This window comes from Erinaceus europaeus, chromosome 5 (assembly GCF_950295315.1).
Source record: "Erinaceus europaeus chromosome 5, mEriEur2.1, whole genome shotgun sequence".
Taxonomy (NCBI): domain Eukaryota; kingdom Metazoa; phylum Chordata; class Mammalia; order Eulipotyphla; family Erinaceidae; genus Erinaceus; species Erinaceus europaeus.
The window spans coordinates 1,597,334-1,622,463 of NC_080166.1; the positions used below are offsets into that span (position 1 = coordinate 1,597,334).

General features: G+C 50.8%; 1 protein-coding gene across 1 annotated transcript in view; it reads right to left on the reverse strand.

Annotated features, from left to right (window-relative positions):
• Positions 1 to 25,130, reverse strand: part of LIFR (LIF receptor subunit alpha) — a 62,020-nt gene that overhangs the window by 31,447 nt on the left and 5,443 nt on the right. The window contains exons 4-7 of the mRNA XM_007517629.3: positions 20,062 to 20,201; positions 16,817 to 16,980; positions 9,034 to 9,208; positions 5,403 to 5,657 (exon numbers count right to left, since the gene is read on the reverse strand). Of these exons, the coding sequence (XP_007517691.3) occupies positions 5,403 to 5,657; positions 9,034 to 9,208; positions 16,817 to 16,980; positions 20,062 to 20,201 (734 nt within the window). The remainder of the gene's footprint in view (positions 1 to 5,402; positions 5,658 to 9,033; positions 9,209 to 16,816; positions 16,981 to 20,061; positions 20,202 to 25,130) is intronic.

Consider the following 25,130-nt stretch of genomic DNA (forward strand, 5'->3'; position numbering starts at 1 on the left):
CCCTGAACTCTTCTAGCATTGGTGCAATTTCAAAATTTCCACTTTTTAAAAGAAAATTGCCACTGGTATTATCACCAGGGTTCAATGCTGGCCCTATGAAGCCATTGTGCTGAGAACCACTTTTTCCCAGTACTTTTTTCCTTTATTCAATAGAGACAGAGATAAATTGAGGGGTGAGGGGAGCCAGAGAGGGAGAGAGACAAGAAGACACCTGCAGTGTTTGTTGCACTGCTGGTGAAGTTTCTGCCCTGCAGGAGAAGAGCGGGGGCTGGAACCCAGGCCCTTATGCCTGGCAATGGTTGTGCTCAACCAGTGCCCGGACCCCCAGACTCCCACTTTTTACAGTATATTGTTTTCAGAGTTTGTATTACATTAGAAATGGTAGATTAAAATAGACAGAAAGTGACTAATTGCCCTCAAACAGCAACCTGAAGGTATTAACTATCATTTCTCTTAAATTTTAAATTGAGGCTCTAAGCTGACAGACCTAACATCATCCAGATTAAAAGACAACAAAAACAAAAATAAACCCGGTGTGTGTTTATGTGAATGTATGGCCAAGTTGAAACCGAAAAGTTGACTGTAAAATTCTCTCTCGGGGAGGGAAGATAGCACAATGGTTATGCAAAAAGACTCCCATGCCTAGGGAGTCAGGCAGTGGCGCAGCGGGTTAAGCGCAGGTGGCGCAAAGCGCAGGGACCCGCGTAAGGATCCCAGTTCAAGCCCCCGGCTCCCCACCTGCAGAGGAGTCGCTCCACAGGCGGTGAAGCAGGTCTGCAGGTGTCTGTCTTTCTCTCCCCCTCTCTGTCTTCCCCTCCTCTCTCCATTTCTCTCTGTCCTGTCCAACAATGACAACAATAACTACAACAATAAAACAACAAAAGGGACTAAATAAATAAATAAAATTTTAAAAAGACTCCCATGCCTGAGACTCCAGTGTCCCTGGTTCAGTCCCCTGCACCACCATAAGCCAGAGCTGAGCAGTGCTCCGGTAAGAAAGCAACAACGACAACAACAATAATAATAGTAATAATATTCTCTCTTGTCTTTTCAAAACTGGTGGGTTAACAGACTATCGACACAAAATGAAGATAAATGAATGCTGACCCCTATCTCCCAGCACACCAGACGCTGTGTCAGTCTCTAAGGCATCCGCTCTGGGGTCAGGGAGATGGTGCAATAGCTTTCTGTAACAGCAGACGTTCACGTCTGGGGCTCAAGAATCCTAAGGAAATGCTACTCCAGAGTTGACAAACGGGAGATCATCTGAGCTTCCAAATGTTCTGCAGGAAAGTCAGTCTGGCCTCAGCCTATTGCCGGAGAGGGAGAGGGGCTGAGAGGGGCCTGCGTGTGGGGTATGGAGGGGCCCGGTAGTGGGTAGTCTGGAGCAAGGATCACGTGACAGCAGCTGACTAGAAAGCTCCATTTCGCCCAGTAAAGTGTTTTTTGCAAAGGTTGAACTGTGCATGACAGAGACACGCTGTAGTTCTAAAGAACTGAAAGTCATTGGAAATAATTTAAAAAGTGGACAGTCCTAATAACTTTTAGTTTTATGTTTTTCATTGTTTATTTTTATTTAATTTTTTTATTATCTTTATTTTTTATTGGACAGAGACAGCTGGAAATCAAGAGGGAGGGGTGATAGAGAGGGAGAGAGACAGAGAGATACCTGCAGCCTTGCTTCACCACTTGCAAAGCTTTCCCCCTGCAAGTGGGGACGAGGGGCTAGAACCTGGGTCCTTGAGCACTGTAATGTGAGCGCTCAACCAGGTGCACCAGCACCTGGCCTCCACTTGTTTTCATTTTTAAGCAGATCCCATCTGGTGTTATAGAAAATACAGCTGCACTACATATACCACTGGTTCTCAATTTACTTTTTATTGATATAAAGATTTATTTACATTTTAGTGAGAAAGAGAGTGTGTGTGTGCGCGTGTGTGTGTGTGTGCGTGTGAGTGTGTGAGTGTGTGTGAGTGTGTGAGTGTGTGTGAGTGTGTGTGCGTGTGAGTGTGTGTGAGTGTGTGTGTGTGTGTGAGTGTGTGTGTGAGTGTGAGTGTGTGTGTGAGTGTGTGTGTGTGAGTGTGAGTGTGTGTGTGTGCATGTGAGTGTGGGTGTGTGTGAGTGTGTGTGTGAGTGTGTGTGAGAGAGAGTGTGTGTTTGAGTGTGTGTATGTGTCTGTGAGAGTGTGTGTGTGTGTGAGAGAGAGAGTGTGTGTGTGTTTGAGTGTGTGTATGAGAGAGTGAGTGTGTGTATGTGTGTGTGAGAGAGAGTGTGTGTGTGTTTGAGTGTGTGTGTGAGAGAGTGAGTGTGTGTGTGAGAGAGAGTGTGTGTGTGAGTGTGTGAGTGTGTGTGAGTGTGTGAGTGTGTGAGTGTGTGTGTGTGAGTGTGTGAGAGAGTGTGTGTTTGAGTGTGTGTATGTGTCTGTGAGAGTGTGTGTGTGAGAGAGAGTGTGTGTGTGTGTTTGAGTGTGTGTGTGAGAGAGTGAGTGTGTGTATGTGTGTGTGAGAGAGAGTGTGTGTGTGTTTGAGTGTGTGAGTGTGTGTGTGTGAGAGTGTGTGTGTGAGTGTGTGAGTGTGTGTGAGTGTGTGTGTGTGAGTGTGTGTGAGAGAGTGTGTGTTTGAGTGTGTGTATGTGTCTGTGAGAGAGAGTGTGTGTGTGTGCATGTGTGTGAGAGAGAGTGTGTGTGTTTGAGTGTGTGTGGGAGAGAGTGAGTGTGTGTTTGAGTGTATGTATGTGTGTGAGAGAGAGAGTGTGTGTGAGTGTGTGTGTGTGTGTGAGAGTGTGTGTGTGTTTGAGTGTGTGTGTGAGAGAGTGAGTGTGTGTTTGAGTGTGTGTATGTGTGTGAGAGACTGTGTGTGTGTGTGTGTGAGAGAGAGAGAGTGTGTGTGTGTGTGTGTTTGTGTGTGTGTGTGTGTGTGTGTGTGTGTGAGAGAGAGAGAGAGAGAGGAACCTGGGACCATCTCTCTGGCACGTGTGAAGCCATCAGTGGGCTCTGGACCTCGTGATTCAGAGTGCAGCCCTTCAACTTCTCTTTGACTGCTAAAATTTCAGTTTGAATGTGACCTCCCTCTCACGTCAATTCCAAGGTGCCTTACGGGGAAGGTGGAGGGAGAGGCCGAGGACGTCCATCCAGCAGAGAAGGGCAGCTGGCCCCAGCTGTCTACCCAGGGGATGGTCAGCCAGAGCGTGTGGCTCAGCTTCAGCCTGAGTGTCAGCTCAGAGCTTGGTAGCAGCTGAGCCAGAGCACAGCTGAGAGGTGTCAAACAAACAAACAAACAAACAAACAAACAAAACGGGTGCTGGTGGTAGTATACCCTGTTAAGTGCACATAGCACTAAGTGCAAGGATCTGGGTCCAAGCCTCCGGCTCCCCATATGCAAGGGGGGATGCTTTACAAGTGGCGAAGCAGGTCTGCCAGTCCCCCTCCCATCTCCCCTCCCCTCTCAATTTCTCTGTCTTGTGTAATAAAATGGAAAGAAAAAAAAAGGCCTCCAGGAGCAGTGGATTCATAGTGCAGCACCCTGCCGCACAAGCCCCAGCAATAACTCTGGAGACAAAACAATAGTCACACAGGCTCCTAAGCTGAATATGGGCCCCAGATCAGATCAAATCAATGGGGTTTACAGTCAACAGTATTTATACCCCATTTCCCATATTAGGGAGCTGCTCTCTTCCCTGGTCCAGCTTTCTGGTCCTTTTTCCTGCCATGACATCCTCTCCCCAGACAATAACTTGGATCCACCTGCATGTCAGATTTCAGGCTCAGGGAAAAAAACAACAACAAAACTCATGGGCTCTTTGTAATATAACTAAAATATGCTTACAAGCTATCTACAAAACAGACACCCTTCAACTCTTCGTCTGCACTATTCCAGACTTTAGGGTCATGATTAGTCAATAATTCATTTGGCTTTATATGTTAACTCTCTTTTCAGCCACCAGGTTCCAGATGCCAGCAGGATGCCAACCAGATTTCCCTGGACAGACGACCCCACCAATGTGTCCTGGAGCCCCGCTTCCCCAGATCCCTGCCCCACTAGGGAAAGAGAGAGACAGGCTGGGAGTATGGATCCACCTGCCAACACCCATGTTCAGCAGGGAAGCAATGACAGAAGCCAGACCTCCCACCTTCTGCATCTCACAGTGACCCTGGGTCCATACTCCAGAGGGATAAAGAATAGGAAAGCTGTCAGGGGAGGGGATGGGATACAGAGTTCTCATGGTGGGAATTTTAAAAATGCATAAGGAAAAACACTAGTCAGTCAAAGTGAAGTCATCAAACTGACTTGCTATGTTTCCCCATGAGTGAAATACAGAGAGTGAGCTCAGGGCCTTTTAATTGAGAACAGGAAGCCGTGTCATCAGGGGCCCTCGTGCCGTCATCACAGGGAGGAGATGGAAACACTGCCATGACGTCATCCGTGGGCCACCAGCACGAGGAGACGGCCCAGCTCTGCGTGGTGGCGGTTGGGAGTGCCACGCGGTCCGAGGACTGGGGACGCAGGATGCTCCTGCACTGGCCTGTGTCCCTCTGACTGACGTGAGAGAGAGGAGGGCAGAGGAGCGTCTTCCTCTCTCTCATCCTCCAGCCACCCTCCTCCTCAAACAGACCAATTTTAACAATCAGAAATAGTCCCTTCCGCGCAATTCCAATGCTTTGTGTACAATACTCATGATTCCATCACGTAGGTCCTTAAGAAAGGTGTGCTTGGCTTTTGTGAGAGACTAGCTTGGAGGAAATAATTCCTAGCCAGTGTAAGATTAGAAAATGTGATATGAGGGGGTCGGGCGGTAGCGCAGCAGGTCAAGCGCACAAAGTATGAAGCGCGAGGACCGGCATAAGGATCCCGGTTCGAGCCCCCGGCTCCCCACCTGCAGGGGAGTCACCGCACAAGTGGCAAAGCAGGTCTGCAGGTGTCTGTCTCTCTCCCTCTCTATCTTATCTCCCCTCTCAATTTCTCCCTGTTCTATCAATAAAAATGAAAAAAAGGTCACCAGTAGCATTGGATTTGTAGAGATGGCACTGAGCCCTAGCAATAAGCCTGGAGGAAAAAAAAAAAAGAAAGAAAGAAAGAAAGAAAGAAAGAAAGAAAGAAAGAAAGAAAGAAAGAAAGAAAGAAAGGAAAAGAAAATATGATGAGTGACCCTGGATTAATACATCTGCCAACTAAGAAACGGATAATCAGCAGCTAACCACTTCAAGCACATTTGAAACTCTACAGATTATCCAGAGACAGAGATGGCACCTTACAGATGACAATCTGGTGACTTATGCCACTTAGAGAATTAAAAGAGAAGAAGCAGAATCACTCCCCTCCATTCGCATGGATGTTTTCAGACCCAAATGTTCAAATCTGAACTTTAATCTTTTTTACTTTTCGTTTTAGATAACACATACTTACATCCTGCAAAAATAACTGTTCCAAATATATTATCATATGTTGAGAAGACCACATTTGTCCCACTGTTTGCAGAAGCAGAGATACTATGGATCTTGATGGCAACATTCCTCCCATCGAGAGGAATAAGGGGGTAACTTGTTTGTCCAATCTGTGCGGTCAGTATTTTTACTTGAGTCACGCAACAAAATGTTATGTCTGTTCCCACAAGTACCACTTTATCTTGAGGAAAAACCTTGTTAGGAGAATCTGGAGACCCTGGAAAAAAGCCAAAGAATTGAGTAAGTAGAAGATTTTGACCATAAGGTAGCCTAGTGTGGGGAGAATATACTGTTAGGTGTTTTTGTAGTAACAGTGTGCATAGAAGGTAAATTTACACACAGAGGGCAAATTCCCCAGGGCTCAAAGGAGAGAAGCTCTGTGACATCCAGTTCTGCCTGTTCCTTACTTCCGGTGGGGTGGAGACTAGGGCCCTACAGGGGAGTCTAGGCCAGTGTCTGAACTCACAGCTTAATGTGGAAGGCGGCAACGAAGGGGCTGGAGCGCATGTGAAGCATCAGCCTAGGTAATGACAGTAAACACTGCTGGTTCTGCGCAGTGCTCTGCAGAGATAGAGAGAGAGAGAGAGGGAGAGAGAGAGAGGGAGAGAGGAGAGAGGGAGAGAGAGAGGGGAGAGAGAGAGAGAGAGAAGAGAGGGAGAGAGAGAGAGGTAAAGGTAGGGAGAGGGGGAGAGAGAGACAGAGAGAGGAAGAGGAAAGAGAGGGAGAGAGAGGAGAGAGGGAGAGAGAGAGGAGAGAGAGAAAGAGAGGAGAGAGAGAAAGAAGAGAGAGGGAGAGAGAGAGGGAGAGGGAGAGAGACGGAGAGGGAGGGAGAGAGAGAGGAAGAGGACACAGAGGGGGAGAGAGGAAGAGGAGAGAGAGAGAGAGAGAGAGAGAGAGAGAGTGAGCGAGCTTGCCTGCCATCCACCTGGTCAGTGTGTCAGGACCCCACAGCCCACAAGCCCCTTTCCCCTTGGTCCCAGCTCCCTGCAGACCCCAGCGGCACCGTGTTTGCTTCCCCAAGGAATCACGTAGTTTGTCCCCAGTGTCCTCTTCACCTGTCCAACCAAACGCAATCTGGCTTTTCGCTCTAGAATTCTGCTCACTGCTGTTCAACTCAATGGCCACCTCTCAGTAACCTTTCTCTGCGACGGCATCAGAACAGACGCACTAAAACTTCTTGCTCGGAACGCTTCCTTTGCTGGGCTCCGACCATTCATCATCCTTTTCTGAGGACAAACCCTTCTGCCTCTTGTTTCCTTGGCCGGCCTCTCTCCTTTCCATCTTTCTTTTAGGTGCACACGTTTCTTAGCAGACAGCTGTCCTTGGGCCCATTCTGACTTCCATTTATCTTCAGGGCCTAAAATACTCCCACCACAGTAGCTAACGCTACTCAGAACTACAGTTCGTGCTCCAAACACCCACCTGGACGCTAAACTTCTATTCCTAACTGCCAGACACTTCTTACACACCTCACTCAGCGTGTTAAAAGTGGAATTTGTCCTGCCTACTGAACTGCTTTTTTATCTTTATTTATTAGCTAGAGATAGTCAGAAATTGAGAGGAAGGGAGAGAGAGAGGCCTGCAGCCCTGCTTCACCACTTGCAAAGCTTTCCCCCTGCAGGTGGGGACGGGGCCTTGAACTTGGGTCCTTGTGCCCTGTAATGTGCCCTTGTGCCCTTAACCAGGTGCGCCACCACCCGGCCCCCTACCTAACTGCCTCACACAGTTTCTGTCTTCATGGACAGCACTACCAGACACCCAGACTCCAAGCCATCTTTGGCTCAAATGCTCCCTCACCAAACCCACTGTCAATAACGCTAATTCTGTGTCGTCAGTGTGTTCTAATTTTGCTGAGGTTTATTTTACTTTTTTATGTATAGAAATTGAAAGGGGAGGAAGAAATATAGAGAGAAAGAGGCACCTGCAGCCCTGCTTCACTGGTCATGAACCTTGCCCCATGCAGGTGGCGACCGGGGGCTTGAACCCAGGGCCTTGCACACTGTGGGTGTGCCACCACCCGGCCCCTCAGTGTGTCTACATGTGGTCTGTGCATTTCTAACCCGCCTGCCTGGTTTGTCTGGCTGGTATGACTCGGTCCTCCCTCTCTCTGGGTCTCGTCTCCTCACTGTCACTAAAGCAGACTATCTAAGGAAACTGAGGCTCAAACTCATTCTTCTCCGTTCTGTGCTGACTGACTGTGCAACTGAAGGTCTTTCTTTCTTTCTTCCTTTTTTTTTTTTTTTTTTTTTTTGGCTCCAGTGTTATCTCTGGGGCTCAGAGCCTGTACTAGGAGGCCATTTTCCCCATTTTGTTGCCCTTGTTGTTGTTATTATTGTCATTGTTGTTGCTGGATAGGACAGAGAGAAATCGAGAGAGGCGAGGAAGACAGAGAGGGGTTCATTTTTAAAAAATTCTATTTATTTATTTATTTCCTTTTGTTGTCCTTGTTGTTTTATTGATGTCGTCGTTGTTGGATAGGACAGAGAGAAATGGAGAGAGGCGAGGAAGACAGAGAGGGAAAGAGAAAGACAGACACCTGCAGACCTGCTTCACAGCCTGTGAAGTGACTCCCCTGCGGGTGGGGAGCCGGGGCTCGAACCGGGATCCTTATGCCGGTCCTCGCACTTTGCACCACCTGAGCTTAACAGGCTGCGCTACCGCCCGACTCCTGAGAGGGGTTCATTTTTAAAAATCGTTCTTATTGCATGAGGGAGGAAGAGGGGAAGGAAGGGGAGGGAGAAGAGGGAGGCGAGGAGGGGAGGGAGAGGGAGACCCAGCACTACTCCTGTAAGCACAGTGTTGAGGATCCAGCCTGAAGCCTCAAACTTGTAAGTCCTGTGCTCTCCCAACTGAGCTATTCCCCTCTCTCAGCCTTCGTTTTATTACCAACGATTCTTCAAGTCTCTCTCACACAGCCAAAACCCTCTCTGCACACAGAGATTTCAGTATCAGATAGAGACACAGTTTCAATAACACCTCTACAAAAATTTCAAGCCGTGGTTGCAGGTGGCACAGTGGGTAAAGCACTGGGCTCTCAGGCATGAGGCACTGAGTTCAATCCCTGGCAGCACACGTACAGTACAGAGCGATGCCTGCTTCTTTCTCTCTCCTTCCATCTTTCTCAGTAATAAAAAAATAAAGTCTTTTTTTAAGAAACGTTCTCTTCAATGCCTACCCACCATGGTGATGTTCACATCTATCAACTCAGCAAGTTCTTTCTTGGCTGGGTGGTGGCGCACCTGGTTGAGCACACATATTACTAAGCGCAAGGACCTGAGTTCAAGCCCCAAGTCCCCACCTGAGGGGGAAAGTTTTAGGAGTGGTGAAGCCGGGCTTCAGGTGTCTCTCTGTCTCTCTCTCTCTCTCTCTTCTTCTCAACTTCTCTCTGCTTCTATCCAATAATAAATAAATAATTAAAAAATCAGATTCCTGAGGCCCAAGACTTCTTGCATTAAGTCTTTGGGATCAGGAGTGGGGGAAGCTGAGAGGATCCCTTACACAGTTGCATGGAACTGACAGTCTGGACTAGACATCCCGCTTGTGAAACATGGACGCCGTTTGCACGAAACAAAACTCCGTGACTACAAGCTTACAAGACACGCTCTTCAGCCGGCTCCAGTCACTCCACGCTTTGCGGCCAGAGAATCGAGGGTCATCGATGAAGCACCTGATGGCCACGTAATGCACGGCGCACTCCAGGGGCATGTCTGAGGTCCAGCCCCAGTGATGGTCCACGTCTTTGCCACTCAGAGAGCTGTTGTAAGTCGTCTAGACAGGAACACAAAGGAACGCTGTACCTCTCTGTCCCTGTGCAGGGGAGAAGGAGCCCTAGCCAAGGGAGCTACGGTGTGTTTCCCTCCCGCTAGGATTCAAAACATGGCTGAAATAATACGGTCACTGAGTTCTGTCCTTGTAAAACACCTCAGTTATCCATAAGGCACAACAGGAGAATAATGGAAAAACCTGTCCTGATTCGCTTGCTCTTCCTTCATCTTCTGGCTCTATCCATTATTAGACAAGTGTTCACACGGCAAAACATTCAGAACACTCCGGAGATAATACATGGGACACTGCACCACAGCAAAGGACTCTGGGAGGGAGGAGAGCACAGGGTGACACATGGATGGACATGGGGCACTGCACCACAGCAAAGGACTCTGGGAGGGAGGAGAGCACAGAGTGAGACATGGATGGACATGGGGCACTGCACCACAGCAAAGGATTCTGGGAGGGAGGGAAAGCACAGAGTGAGACATGGATGGATATGGGGCACTGCACAGAGCAAAGGATTCTGGGAGGGAGGAGAGCACAGAGTGACACATGGATGGACATGGGGCACTGCAGCACAGCAAAGGACTCTGGGAGGGAGGAGAGCACAGGGTGAGACATGGATGGACATGGGGCACTGCACTACAGCAAAGGACTCTGGGAGGGAGGAAGAGCACAGAGTGACACATGGATGGACATGGGGTACTGCACCACAGCAAAGGACTCTGGGAGGGAGGAGAGCACTGAGTGACACATGGATGGACATGGGGCACTGCACCACAGCAAAGGACTCTGGGAGGGAGGGAGAGCACAGAGTGAGACATGGATGGACATGGGGCACTGCACCACAGCAAAGGACTCTGGGAGGGAGGGAGAGCACAGGGTGAGACATGGATGGACATGGGGCACTGCACCACAGCAAAGGACTCTGGGAGGGAGGGAGAGCACAGGGTGAGACATGGATGGACATGGGGCACTGCACCACAGCAAAGGACTCTGGGAGGGAGGGAGAGCACAGGGTGAGACATGGATGGACATGGGCACTGCACCACAGCAAAGGACTCTGGGAAGGAGGGAGAGCAGAGTGAGACATGGATGGACATGGGGCACTGCACCACAGCAAAGGACTCTGGGAGGGAGGGAGAGCACAGGGTGAGACATGGATGGACATGGGGCACTGCACCACAGCAAAGGACTCTGGGAAGGAGGGAGAGCACAGGGTGAGACATGGATGGACATGGGGCACTGCACCACAGCAAAGGACTCTGGGAGGGAGGGAGAGCACAGAGTGACACATGGATGGACATGGGGCACTGCACCACAGCAAAGGACTCTGGGAGGGAGGAGAGCACAGGGTGACACATGGATGGACATGGGGCACTGCACCACAGCAAAGGACTCTGGGAGGGAGGGAGAGCACAGAGTGAGACATGGATGGACATGGGGCACTGCACCACAGCAAAGGACTCTGGGAGGGAGGAGAGCACAGGGTGACACATGGATGGACATGGGGCACTGCACCACAGCAAAGGACTCTGGGAGGGAGGAGACACAGAGTGACACATGGATGGACATGGGCACTGCACCACAGCAAAGGACTCTGGGAGGGAGGAGGGCACAGGGTGAGACATGGATGGACATGGGGCACTGCACCACAGCAAAGGACTCTGGGAGGGAGGAGAGCACAGAGTGACACATGGATGGACATGGGGCACTGCACCACAGCAAAGGATTCTGGGAGGGAGGAGAGCTCAGGGTGAGACATGGATGGACATGGGGCACTGCACCACAGCAAAGGACTCTGGGAGGGAGCGAGAGCACAGGGTGAGACATGGATGGACATGGGGTACTGCACCACAGCAAAGGACTCTGGGAGGGAGGGAGAGCACAGGGTGAGACATGGATGGACATGGGGCACTGCACCACAGCAAAGGACTCTGGGAAGGAGGGAGAGCACAGGGTGAGACATGGATGGACATGGGGCACTGCACCACAGCAAAGGACTCTGGGAAGGAGGGAGAGCACAGGGTGAGACATGGATGGACATGGGGCACTGCACCACAGCAAAGGACTCTGGGAGGGAGGAGAGCTCAGGGTGAGACATGGATGGACATGGGGCACTGCACCACAGCAAAGGACTCTGGGAGGGAGGAGAGCACAGAGTGACACATGGATGGACATGGGGCACTGCACCACAGCAAAGGACTCTGGGAGGGAGGAGAGCACAGGGTGACACATGGATGGACATGGGGCACTGCACCACAGCAAAGGACTCTGGGAGGGAGGAGAGCACAGAGTGAGACATGGATGGACATGGGGCACTGCACCACAGCAAAGGACTCTGGGAGGGAGGAGAGCACAGGGTGACACATGGATGGACATGGGGCACTGCACCACAGCAAAGGACTCTGGGAGGGAGGAGACACAGAGTGACACATGGATGGACATGGGCACTGCACCACAGCAAAGGACTCTGGGAGGGAGGAGGGCACAGGGTGAGACATGGATGGACATGGGGCACTGCACCACAGCAAAGGACTCTGGGAGGGAGGAGAGCACAGAGTGACACATGGATGGACATGGGGCACTGCACCACAGCAAAGGATTCTGGGAGGGAGGAGAGCTCAGGGTGAGACATGGATGGACATGGGGCACTGCACCACAGCAAAGGACTCTGGGAGGGAGGGAGAGCACAGGGTGAGACATGGATGGACATGGGGCACTGCACCACAGCAAAGGACTCTGGGAGGGAGGAGACACAGAGTGAGACATGGATGGACTTGGGGTACTGCACCACAGCAAAGGACTCTGGGAGGGAGGAGAGCACAGAGTGAGACATGGATGGACATGGGGCACTGCACCACAGCAAAGGACTCTGGGAGGGAGGAGAGCACAGAGTGAGACATGGATGGACATGGGGCACTGCACCACAGCAAAGGACTCTGGGAGGGAGGGAGAGCACAGGGTGAGACATGGATGGACATGGGGCACTGCACCACAGCAAAGGACTCTGGGAGGGAGGAGAGCACAGAGTGAGACATGGATGGACATGGGGCACTGCACCACAGCAAAGGACTCTGGGAGGGAGGAGAGCACAGGGTGACACATGGATGGACATGGGGCACTGCACCACAGCAAAGGACTCTGGGAGGGAGGAGACACAGAGTGACACATGGATGGACATGGGCACTGCACCACAGCAAAGGACTCTGGGAGGGAGGGAGAGCACAGGGTGAGACATGGATGGACATGGGGCACTGCACCACAGCAAAGGACTCTGGGAGGGAGGAGAGCACAGAGTGAGACATGGATGGACATGGGGCACTGCACCACAGCAAAGGACTCTGGGAGGGAGGAGAGCACAGGGTGAGACATGGATGGACATGGGGCACTGCACAACAGCAAAGGACTCTGGGAGGGAGGAGAGCACAGGGTGAGACATGGATGGACATGGGGCACTGCACCACAGCAAAGGACTCTGAGAGGGAGGAGAGCACAGGGTGAGACATGGATGGACATGGGGCACTGCACCACAGCAAAGGACTCTGGGAGGGAGGAGAGCACAGAGTGACACATGAATGGACATGGGGCACTGCACCACAGCAAAGGACTCTGGGAGGGAGGAGAGCACAGGGTGAGACATGGATGGACATGGGGTACTGCACCACAGCAAAGGACTCTGGGAGGGAGGGAGAGCACAGGGTGAGACATGGATGGACATGGGGCACTGCACCACAGCAAAGGACTCTGGGAGGGAGGAGAGCACAGAGTGAGACATGGATGGACATGGGGCACTGCACCACAGCAAAGGACTCTGGGAGGGAGGAGAGCACAGGGTGACACATGGATGGACATGGGGCACTGCACCACAGCAAAGGACTCTGGGAGGGAGGAGACACAGAGTGACACATGGATGGACATGGGCACTGCACCACAGCAAAGGACTCTGGGAGGGAGGAGGGCACAGGGTGAGACATGGATGGACATGGGGCACTGCACCACAGCAAAGGACTCTGGGAGGGAGGAGAGCACAGAGTGACACATGGATGGACATGGGGCACTGCACCACAGCAAAGGATTCTGGGAGGGAGGAGAGCTCAGGGTGAGACATGGATGGACATGGGGCACTGCACCACAGCAAAGGACTCTGGGAGGGAGCGAGAGCACAGGGTGAGACATGGATGGACATGGGGTACTGCACCACAGCAAAGGACTCTGGGAGGGAGGAGACACAGAGTGAGACATGGATGGACTTGGGGTACTGCACCACAGCAAAGGACTCTGGGAGGGAGGAGAGCACAGAGTGAGACATGGATGGACATGGGGCACTGCACCACAGCAAAGGATTCTGGGAGGGAGGAGAGCTCAGGGTGAGACATGGATGGACATGGGGCACTGCACCACAGCAAAGGACTCTGGGAGGGAGGGAGAGCACAGGGTGAGACATGGATGGACATGGGGCACTGCACCACAGCAAAGGACTCTGGGAGGGAGGAGAGCACAGAGTGAGACATGGATGGACATGGGGCACTGCACCACAGCAAAGGACTCTGGGAGGGAGGAGAGCACAGGGTGACACATGGATGGACATGGGGCACTGCACCACAGCAAAGGACTCTGGGAGGGAGGAGAGCACAGGGTGACACATGGATGGACATGGGGCACTGCACCACAGCAAAGGACTCTGGGAGGGAGGAGAGCACAGGGTGAGACATGGATGGACATGGGGCACTGCACCACAGCAAAGGACTCTGAGAGGGAGGAGAGCACAGGGTGAGACATGGATGGACATGGGGCACTGCACCACAGCAAAGGACTCTGGGAGGGAGGAGAGCACAGAGTGACACATGAATGGACATGGGGCACTGCACCACAGCAAAGGACTCTGGGAGGGAGGGAGAGCACAGAGTGACACATGGATGGACATGGGGCACTGCACCACAGCAAAGGACTCTGGGAGGGAGGAGAGCACAGGGTGAGACATGGATGGACATGGGGTACTGCACCACAGCAAAGGACTCTGGGAGGGAGGAGAGCACAGAGTGACACATGGATGGACATGGGGCACTGCACCACAGCAAAGGACTCTGGGAGGGAGGAGAGCACAGAGTGAGACATGGATGGACATGGGGCACTGCACCACAGCAAAGGACTCTGGGAGGGAGGAGAGCACAGGGTGACACATGGATGGACATGGGGCACTGCACCACAGCAAAGGACTCTGGGAGGGAGGAGAGCACAGAGTGAGACATGGATGGACATGGGGCACTGCACCACAGCAAAGGACTCTGGGAGGGAGGAGAGCACAGGGTGAGACATAGATGGACATGGGGCACTGCACCACAGCAAAGGACTCTGGGAGGGAGGAGGGCACAGAGTGAGACATGGATGGACATGGGGCACTGCACCACAGCAAAGGACTCTGGGAGGGAGGAGAGCACAGAGTGACACATGGATGGACATGGGGCACTGCACCACAGCAAAGGACTCTGGGAGGGAGGAGAGCACAGAGTGAGACATGGATGGACATGGGGCACTGCACCACAGCAAAGGACTCTGGGAGGGAGGGAGAGCACAGAGTGAGACATGGATGGACATGGGGCACTGCACCACAGCAAAGGACTCTGAGAGGGAGGAGAGCACAGGGTGAGACATGGATGGACATGGGGCACTGCACCACAGCAAAGGACTCTGGGAGGGAGGAGAGCACAGAGTGAGACATGGATGGACATGGGGCACTGCACCACAGCAAAGGACTCTGGGAGGGAGGGAGAGCACAGAGTGACACATGGATGGACATGGGGCACTGCACCACAGCAAAGGACTCTGGGAGGGAAGGTGGGCATCATTCTGTCCCAGAAATGTGGAAGAGGTCAGGAAGTAGCTTTGCTGAGTCCCCTCAGAAAGGCACAGAGAAGGTGGAGCCCCAAGCAGGAATCATGTCAGGACACACATCTCTCTCCTCCCAAATCTATAGAATCAAGGAACCCTGGGAAAGATACAACTGTGAATCTGGAAGTGTCAGGACGCGTTGCGAATGAGGACGCCACCTCGAAAGCAGACAGACAGCTGGACCTATGCACCCTGAAGACAGGAACATCCCCACCGGCCTTCTCCGCCCTGCTCCTGGAGCCTGTCAGCCAGGTCAATCCACCACGTTTTGGGCTCCGCTGAGCCCCCGTCTCATAATGAGGGTCCGGGAGTTGAGAAGAGAAGGGGGTAGTCTTGTAGATTAACAGAAAATGTAGTCACATTCTATACATTACGGTGGTTAAAAGCCAAATTCCTAAACACAAACTCTGAGTTCAGTCCTGGCTCCACTGAGTTTCCCTGTGACTGGGGCTCTGTCCCTCTGTGGGGAGATCACAGTGTCTCCCCTCAGGTTTCATGGAAAGAACATAAATGGACCTTTCACAACCGCCAGCAACTCTGGGTGACCAGGTGCACACGCACAGAATGGGGGCTGTCCTTCTGAGAACTGTGGTGCAGAGGCCGTCATAAAGGGAAAACAGAACAGTGACTATGAACTCCACAATCATTTTTTTTTCTCCAGGGTTATTGCTGGGCTCGGTGCCTGCACCATGAATCCACCGCTCCTGGAGGCCATTTTTCCCCCTTTTGTTGCCCTTGTTCTTGTAGCCTCGTTGTGGTTATTATTATTGCCATTGTTGGTGTTGTTCGTTGTTGGATAGGACAGAGAGAAATGGAGAGAGGAGGGGAAGACAGAGAGGGGGAGAGAAAGACAGACACCTGCAGACCTGCTTCACCGCCTGTGAAGCGACTCCCCTGCAGGTGGGGAGCTGGGGGCTCGAACGGGGATCATTACGCCGGTCCCTGCGCTTTGCGTCACCTGCGTTTAACCCACTGAGCCACCACCGAGCCCCTCCACAATCATTTTACCTTCACTATCTTATCAACAAGAGTTAGGCAGATAAATTATAAGATTATAAGCTGGCATTCCAATTCTTACACACACACACACACACACACTATTTCAAATCCATACAGAGTGAATAAGCCATCCGATTTAACTACTACCTATCAGATGAACACATCTCTTGTCATTCTATTTCTCAGTTCCCCTAGATTAAAAGCAAACTACTGAGCATAAGAAAATAATTCATAAACAGGACTTAAAAATAAGCAAAAAGCATGCATTTAATAGAAGAGAGCTGTTTCAGATACAGGTAAGGTCATTTAAAATTACTACGCATCTCAGCAATTACTATTGTTCAGTACGTTTCGAAGCATTTCTTTTTGTTTATAATGTTAGACAGAGATAAAGCGGACTAAACTACAGGCATGTCTACCACATAGGATTCAATCTCCTGTGTGAGGAACGTGCATTTACACAGAAAGGTGACACAATGATAAGGTCTGCTACGATCAGTGATGAAAGGGATGCATCAGTTTTCCCTCAAATTCCTTAAGCTTCCTAGAATGGACATGCATATTTTTAACAATGAAAGGATTCTTGAGTCCTAGCACATCGTTTTTAAATGATTCTGAAAAGAGATCCTTAATAATAAAGTCTCACTGATACTACCTTAAAGTATTTTTTTAAATTAGTTAATGTTTTTGGAAAAATTCATGCTTGTCTAGACTTACTAATTTCACGACTTCCATGCTCTCTTTGCGTAGAACTTTAATCTCCCAGATGACTTCTGCTTGGTACAGAAAAGCAGAGCCCCTGTCATTCCACTGGATGTGCAGTGTGGAAGTGGCAAAGTCGGCAGACAGATTCGAGATCTCCGGAGTAAATGGAATCAAGGCTTTCAAAGGAAGTAAGGTACATTTAGTAAAATAATCATTACTCATACAATTCCCTTACTCAAATATTTATATTATTATTATTATTTTGCCTCCAGGGTTATCGCTGGGGCTCGGTGCCTGCACCACTATCCACTGCTCCTGGAGGCTACTTTTTCCCTCTTGTTGTTTATCATTACTATTATCATATTGTTGTTAGTAGTATTGTTGTTATTATTGTTGGATAGGACAGAGAGAAATGGAGAGAGGAGGGGAAGACAGAGAGGGGGAGAGAAAGACAGACACCTGCAGACCTGCTTCACCGCTTGTGAAGCGACTCCCCTGCAGGTGGGGAGCCAGGGGCTCGAACCGGGATCCTTACTCCCGTCCTTGTGCTTCACACCATATGTGCTTAACCCGCTGTGCTATTTTTATTTAAAAATATTTTTATTATTGGGGCTTGGCAGTGGCGCCCCTGTTAGCGCACACAGTATGAAGCATAAGGACCCATGCAAGGATCTAGGTTCGAACCCCCACTCTCCACCTGCAGGGACACGCTTCACAAGCAGTGAAGCGGGTCTGCCAGTGTCCATCTTTCTCTCCCCGCTCTCTAGCTCCCCCTCTGCTCTCAGTTTCTCTCTGTCCTGTCCAATAATATGGGGAAAAAATGGCCACCAGCATTAGTGGCTTCATAGCGCTGGTGCTGAGCCCCAGCGAGAACCCTGAGGGGAGAGCCTCACTCTGGTGTGTGTGGTTATTGCGGACTGTACTTGGGGCCTCACGCTTATGAGTCCAGTGTTCTATCCGCTAGGACACATCCCAGACAACCTTAATTACTAACAGAGAGAGAGAGGGGGGAAGACACGTCTGCAGTTTCACGTGGTGCCGAGGACAGGGCCTGGGCGGCACACGCACACGGCAGGTTCTCCTGTGGAACCACCTCAAGTGTCAGGTGATCTCATCTCCCCATCTTGATCAAAGCATGATCAGAGGGTAAAAGCAAACTCTGGGATCTATGACTCGGAAAGGAGGGCAAAATAAGTCAGTGTTCATTTACACAAGCCGTTCCCAACGCATCAGTTTAATCTGAGGGAATTATTTAGCCACTGGTTGTTCCAAATCTTTGATATGTCTCCTAGCATGAACAACAGCTAAGTCTGTCTCACAGTCTTCTGGCCTGGGACCTTCAGACAGGTACATCAGAGAAAAGTCCAAGTGGCCTTAAGAAAGACCCAGGGAAACCAGAGAGGACCTTGCCAGAAGCAAGCAAGCTATCTGTTCTGCCTGCAGCCTTCCCACTCACTGCACGTCCAGCGCCCCTCACGCTGGAGACAGCCACCCCGGGGAGTTCACGGAAAAGTTCATTTACACGGTGGTTATAGCAGAGGGGAATGTTGGTAAGAATCTCAGTGTTGACGATCAATCACTTAAACGATTCTGTGGTAAGCACATTCAGTAGAATGTGACTATGGTGGTAAAGAGGACACTGATTTATCTAGGTGCTATTTCAAAATGTTATGTTGTATGTTAAAGTTAAATAAATATTTGAGATTAGGGCTTGATTCATCCCTTCAACCCTTTCTTTCTCTTTTAATAGAGACACAGAGAAGTTGAGAAGGGTGGGCAAGATAGGGGGAGGGAGAGAGAGAGAGAGACCCTGCAGACTTGCTCCATTACTCGGGATGCCTTCCCCTGTGGGGTGGGGGTGGGGGGACAGGGATGGGGGCTTGAACCCGGGTGCTTGGTAATGTCTCTCTACTGGTCACACCACTGCTCAGCCTCATAAATATGCTCACGTGTTGTAAGTATTTTTCTTTTCTGTTACTTTGTAAAAAAAATGTTAATGCCACCAGGATTACCACTTGGGGCTTGGTGCAGGCCAGTCCACTGCTCCTGGCAGACAGCCCCCCTTTTTTATTTGATAGGACAGAGAGAAACTGGAGGGAGGGATAGAGAGGGAAAGAGACAGAAATACCTGTAGTACTTGCTTCACTGCTCGTGAAGCTTTTCCCTGCGCATGGGGGGTGGGGGCTCAGAGGCAGGTCTCTGTGTGGTGACGTGTGTGTTCAACCAGGTGGGCTACCAACGGATCCCTTGTCAGTATTTTTCTACAGGTAATAAGATCGTGATTGACCAGAACAAGTCGAGCATACGAATCACATTAAGTTCAAATGTGCATCTCGCCCTGAAAATCTGTATTATCAGACATTGTTTTTACACAGCAAGAGGGAAAAACCAACACAGGCCTCACTTTAAATTGAAAGGCCGCCCCAGGTAGCACCAGCCCCAGACAAAAGCAAAACGGAACTGACTCCAAGCGCCTGGCTTGGACGCCTTATTCTCCTCTCGGAACGGGTGCTGCCCCAGACAAAGAAGACGCCAATGTGCACCCCGCCCGTAGCACTGGGCGAACCGCCAAGGAAGTGACCCTTCCTCTCCCAGGCGCCCAGACAAGCGGCTCCTGCAAGGCTCCTCGCGCTGTCACATGAAGCCGCCACAGGAGAGAAGCCCACAGAACCGCCTCCCCAGTGCTGAGGGGGAGCTGCTGAGCCTGTCAGAGTGAGTCCCCGTCTCTGGTCTCTGCCAGCCTGCCTTCCTCCTCTGTCCACGGACAGCGCCAGTCCGTCTGCGCACAGGGTGCCCCTGCATGCCAACACTGGCGGGGTGCTTGTCCTGAGACCTAGTTCTCACGCAGGAGACACGCAGCACCGAATGTCATGATAGCTCTTGGTGCAACGGTGAGAAATGCCGCAGAGGAGGAATACGGAGCGCCTTGGAGCCTCTGCCAAGAGAGGCTGGTCAAAGACGACGCCTCAGAGCAAGGGGAGCCCAAGAAGTCCCCCAGGGCTCAGAGGAGCGAGCGTGGAGGGTGAAGGAGCAGAGAAAGGCCGCCTGCAGCGGGGAGCTGGCCTCTCACCGGCTTTGGCAGCAGACTGATCTGCCTCCTTCTCCTTCCAGGCTCTCCTCCCCTGCTCCCGGGGACGTGGAAAGCATGACTTTAATAATTAACCTTCAAAGGAATGATGGACTTCTGCCAGTTGAAAAGGATCACACCTGGAGCAAAAGAGTTGTTATGGCTATCTGAACTAATTTCAGGTACTTACAGACATTCCTCTCACTCAGTATGAATTTACTTGTAGAATTTGAAGAACCACGCAAAGGCCTTATCGTCATCTCGTGATCTCCTGGTGAGAGAGACTGGATTTTAATGCTTGTTCTCTCCGATTTATAGCAAGAATGGGACCTGCAATATAAGATATTGTGATTAACAGATTAGGTTATGATCTAGACGCTAAGGTTTTAAATAGCGGATAAAACCAGTATACCTTTTATAAAACTTGGTTAATGCAAAATGTGTTGGGAAATGTGAAGTTCTTTCAGACACAAAATATGACAGGCTATCTGGTGCTTCAGACAAGAAAAAAATAATGATGGATTTATCAATGTGGTGGTAGGAAAAATGACCAGACTACATTTTATACCAGGAAGCAGAGGAAGCTTGTGTGAGTCTTTCGAGAACTGAGGATTTTAGCGCGCCCTTCAAACTCTCACCCACCTCTCCCTCTGTAGCCCTTCCATCATGCTACAACTCTTTTTTTTTCTTTGCCTCCAGGGTTATCGCTGGGGCTGGGTTCCTGCACCACGAATCTATTGCTCCTGGAGGCCATTTTTCCCATTTTGTTGCTGTCGTTATTGTGTTGTTGTCACTGCTGTCATTGTTGTTGCACAGGACAGAGAGAAACTGAGAGAAAAGGGGGAGACAGAGAGGGAGAGAGAAAGACACCTGCAGACCTGCTTCACCACCTGTGAAGCGACTCCCCTGAAGGTGGAGAGCTGGGGGCTTGAACCGGGATCCTTACGCCGGTCCTTGTATTCACGCCATATGTGCTTAACCTGCTGTGCTACCGCCTGACCCCCATTCTACACCCCTTAATCCACCCTCACTTCTACTCCAGACCACCATGTCACCCCTCACATTAAGATGTCCCTCAGGTGAAGTAAAAGCATCAAAACTGGCCACCTGTCTCCCCTCACACGTCCTCCATCCCCAGGCCTTGGCTCACGGTTTGCTCTGAACGGAACTTTCTGATCATCTGTTTTCTTTTTTTTTTTCTTTTCTTTTTTTTATGTATCTATTACTTTGCCGCCGAGGTTATTGCTGGGCTGAGGTTCTGAGCCTGCACCATGAATCCACTGCTCCTGATGGCCACTGTTTCCATTTTATTGGATAGGACAGAGAGAAACTGAGAGAGGAGGGGGAGAGAGAGAAAGAGAGAGGGGAGACTATTGCAGACCCGCTTCACTGCTTGTGAAGCAGCCCCCTCCCCGAAGATAAGCTTAGGAGCTCGAACCCGGATCATCACACAGGTCCTTGAACTTAGTACCCTGTGTGCTTAACGGGGTGCCCCACTGCCCGGCCCTGATCATCTGCCGTAACAACTCCCAGACCCCACCATCTTCTGTGGCTCTTAGCCATTTCTGTCTTTTACTGCCTGTTTCCATGGATATTAATACCTGTCTCTGACTTCTCAAGGAAACTTCAGCTCAAGCAGGGACTTCCGGGCCTGCTGCTTTCCCTGGCTCCCTCAGAAACTCTCAGGTCACGTCCCTCTACACGTCTGCTTCCTTGAGAACGCCAGGCTCCAGGGGCAGAACCCACACTGTGTGTGTCTATGTGTGTGTGTGTGTGTGTGTGTGTGTGTGTGTGTTTGTGTGTGTGTGTGTGAGTGTGTGCATATGTATCTGAATGCGTGTGTGAGCATTTGTGTGTGCATGTGAGCGTGTGTGTGTATGAGTGTGTGTGCATGTATATGTGAATGTGCATGAGTATGTGTGTGCATGTGTGTCTCTGTGTGTGCATATGAATGTGTGTGTGCATGTGAGTGTGTGTGTGTGCATGTGAGCATGTGTGTATGAGTGTGTGTGAGTGTGTGAGTGAGTATGTGTGTGTGCATGTGAATGTCTGTGTGTGTCTTGAGTGTGTCTGTGTGAGTGTGTGTGTGTGTGCGTGTGTATGTGAGTGTGTGTTTGTGTCTGAGTGTGTGTGAGTGAGTGTGTGTGTCAGTGTGAGTATGTGTGTGTTTGTGTGTGAGTGTGTGTGTGTGAGTGTGTGTGTGTGTGTCAGTGTGAGTGTGTGTGTGAGTGTGTGTGAGTGTGTGTGTGTGTGTGCATGTGTGTGTGAGTGTGTGTGTGTGAGTGTGTGTGTGTGGGTGTGTGTGTCAGTGTGAGTGTATGTGTGAGTGTGTGTGTGAACGTGTGTGAGTGTGTGTGTGAGTGTGTGTGTGAGTGTGTGTGTGTGTCAGTGTGTGTGTGTGTGTGAGTGTGAGTGTGAGTGTATGTGTGTGTGAGTGTGTGTGTGAGTGTGTGTGTGTGTGTGAGTGTGTGTGTCAGTGTGTGTGTGTGAGTGTGTGTGAGTGAGTGTGTGTGTGTGTGTCAGTGTGTGTGTCAGTGTGTGTGTGTGAGTGTATGTGTGTGTGTGTGAGTGTGTGTGTGAGTGTGTGTGTGTGAGTGTGTGTGTATGAGTGTGTGAGTGTGTGTGAGTGTGTGTGTGAGTGTGTGTGTGAGTGTGTGTGAGTGTGAGTGTGTTTGAGTGTGTGTGTATGAGTGTGTGTGTGAGTGTGTGTGTGAGTGTGTGTGTGAGTGTGTGTGTGAGTGTGTGAGTGAGTGTGTGTGTGTGAGTGAGTGTGTGTGTGAGTGAGTGTGTGTGTGAGTGTGTGTGTGAGTGTGTGTGTGAGTGTGTGTGAGTGTGAGTGTGTTTGAGTGTGTGTATGAGTGTGTGTGTGAGTGTGTGTGTGAGTGTGTGTGAGTGTGAGTGTGTTTGAGTGTGTTTGAGTGTGTGTGTGTATGAGTGTGTGTGTGAGTGTGTGTGTGAGTGTGTGTGTGTGTGAGTGTGTGTGTGAGTGTGTGAGTGAGTGTGTGTGTGTGAGTGAGTGTGTGTGTGAGTGAGTGAGTGTGAGTGTGTGTGTGAGTGTGTGTGTGAGTGTGTGTGAGTGTGTGTGTGTCTGTGAGTGTGAGTGTGTGTGAGTGTGTGTGTGTGTGTGTGTCAGTGTGAGTGTGTGTGTGAGTGTGTGTGAGTGAGTGTGTGTGTGAGTGTGTGTGAGTGTGTGAGTGTGTGTGTGAGTGTGTGAGTGTGTGAGTGTGTGTGTGAGTGTGTGTGTGTGTGTGTGTGTGTGTCAGTGTGAGTGTGTGTGTGGTCTGAGGTGCCCATGAGGGCTCTTCACCAAAGCTTTCCGTTTCTTTTCCTCATGCACCCCCCAGAGCAGCAGGCTCCACTCTTGTGAGGCAAGATAAGCCTTGTGACTTTATTTGCCAAGCAATCTAAGGAATGTCACACCCGACTTGAGGAAGGCAGCTGTAAAGGCCTGTGTTGCCCTGTCCCTTCTCCCCTGCCACCACATGTCCTGAGGAGCGGAGGTTAAGGGCCCTGGGGCCCTAATGGACACACGCCAGGTCACCCAAGACAGACACACAAGGAGGAAATACCCTTTCTTTTCACTAGTAAAGTTTGAGGGCTGTTTCTGCAACGCAGCTGAACAAACTCATCCTGGCTGATAAACGAACACTATAGTTTCCACACGAGCCAGAAATAAACCCAGGAGCACTTAATACACACGCGTCAGTTCCTAACCCTTCGGAACCAGTCAGCAAAGAGGGACTTGGGACTGCCGGCCAGGTCCTCGTGCTCTGCTACCAGCTCGGAGCTCTGGGGCGGCGAGAGCAAGAGGGATTTTCTGCTTGGTTGGTGGGCAACTCAGCTGCCTTAGTTCTGGGCCATGGGACTTCTGATCCACTCCCGGATTATTTGAGAAGGTAAAGAGGTGAACAGATACCTGCTCTTCCTCCTTCCTTTTCTTTTCTTTTCTTTTCTTTTCTTTTCTTTTCTTTTCTTTTCCTTCTCTCTCTCTCTCTCTCTCTCTCTCTCTCTCTCTCTCACCAGAGCACTGCTGAGCTCTGGCTGATGGTGGTGTGGGGGATTGAACCTGGGACCTCAGAGCCTCAGGCATGAGAGTCCCTTTGCATAACCAGTATGCTATCTACCCCCGCCAATATCTGCCTCCTTATGTCCACACCCTCCTTTTACTTAATAGCAGCCCAGCGTTCATCAGCACACACAGCCATCGGGCTCAAGAACACACCACCCGCCCTCTGTGCAGCTCAATTTAGACACTGAATTCTGAAGAACGTGACACACGGAGATGCTGTGTCGGACCTCTTAGACCGCTCCCTGTATAAGACCGTCTTGCTTTTCTTTCCTGCGTTCTGGGGTGCAGGCGTGAAGGCCATCGCTCAAGCATCCTGTCAGACCACAAGATCACATGCTGCTGATGGCACAGGGGGAGCCATGGGCTCTCGTGGCCGTAAACAGCCAAGGCTGCCTTGAACCTCCCACTTCAGAACTTTTGCCATGAGAGTAAAGTCACTACCGCTGATGTCTTCAGTGGTGTGTAGTCAGGACTTCAACCAAAGGGTAGAGACAGACCCTGTTGGGGACAGATCCGAATCTTGCCCATGGCAGATCAGAACCCACAGAAAATGAGAGGCAACAGTAAGAGACTCTGGGGCAGGAGGTTTCGCTTCCATCTTGACCAGTGTTAAGATTCAGGGTCTAAAGTTAACAATATTTAGACCCCTTTCCCATATCTGGGAGCTACTCTCTTCCCTGATCCAGCTTTCTGGTCTTTTTTCCAGCCATGACATCATCTCCCCAGACAATAAATAGGATCCACCTGCATGTCAGATTTCAGGCTCAGGAAAAAAAAAAAAAACTAGTATAGCCACAGGCCCTTTGGAATATAACTGAAATACACCTACTGATTATCTACAAAACAGAGACCAATCCCCCAACTCTTCATCTGCACTATTCCAGCCTTTAGGGTCATGACTGGTCAGCAATTTGTTTGGCTTTGTATGTTAACTCTCTTTTCAGGTTCCAGATGCCAGCAGGATGCCAACCAGACTTCCCTGGACAGACGACCCCACCAATGTGTCCTGGAGCTCTGCTTCCCCAGAGCCCTGCCCCACTAGGGAAAGAGAGAGGCAGGCTGGGAGTATGGACCAACCTGTCAACACCCATGTTCAGCGGGGAAGCAATTACAGAAGCCAGACCTTCCACCTTCTGCACCCACAATGACCGTGGGTCCATGCTCCCAGAGGGATAAGGAATAGGAAAGCT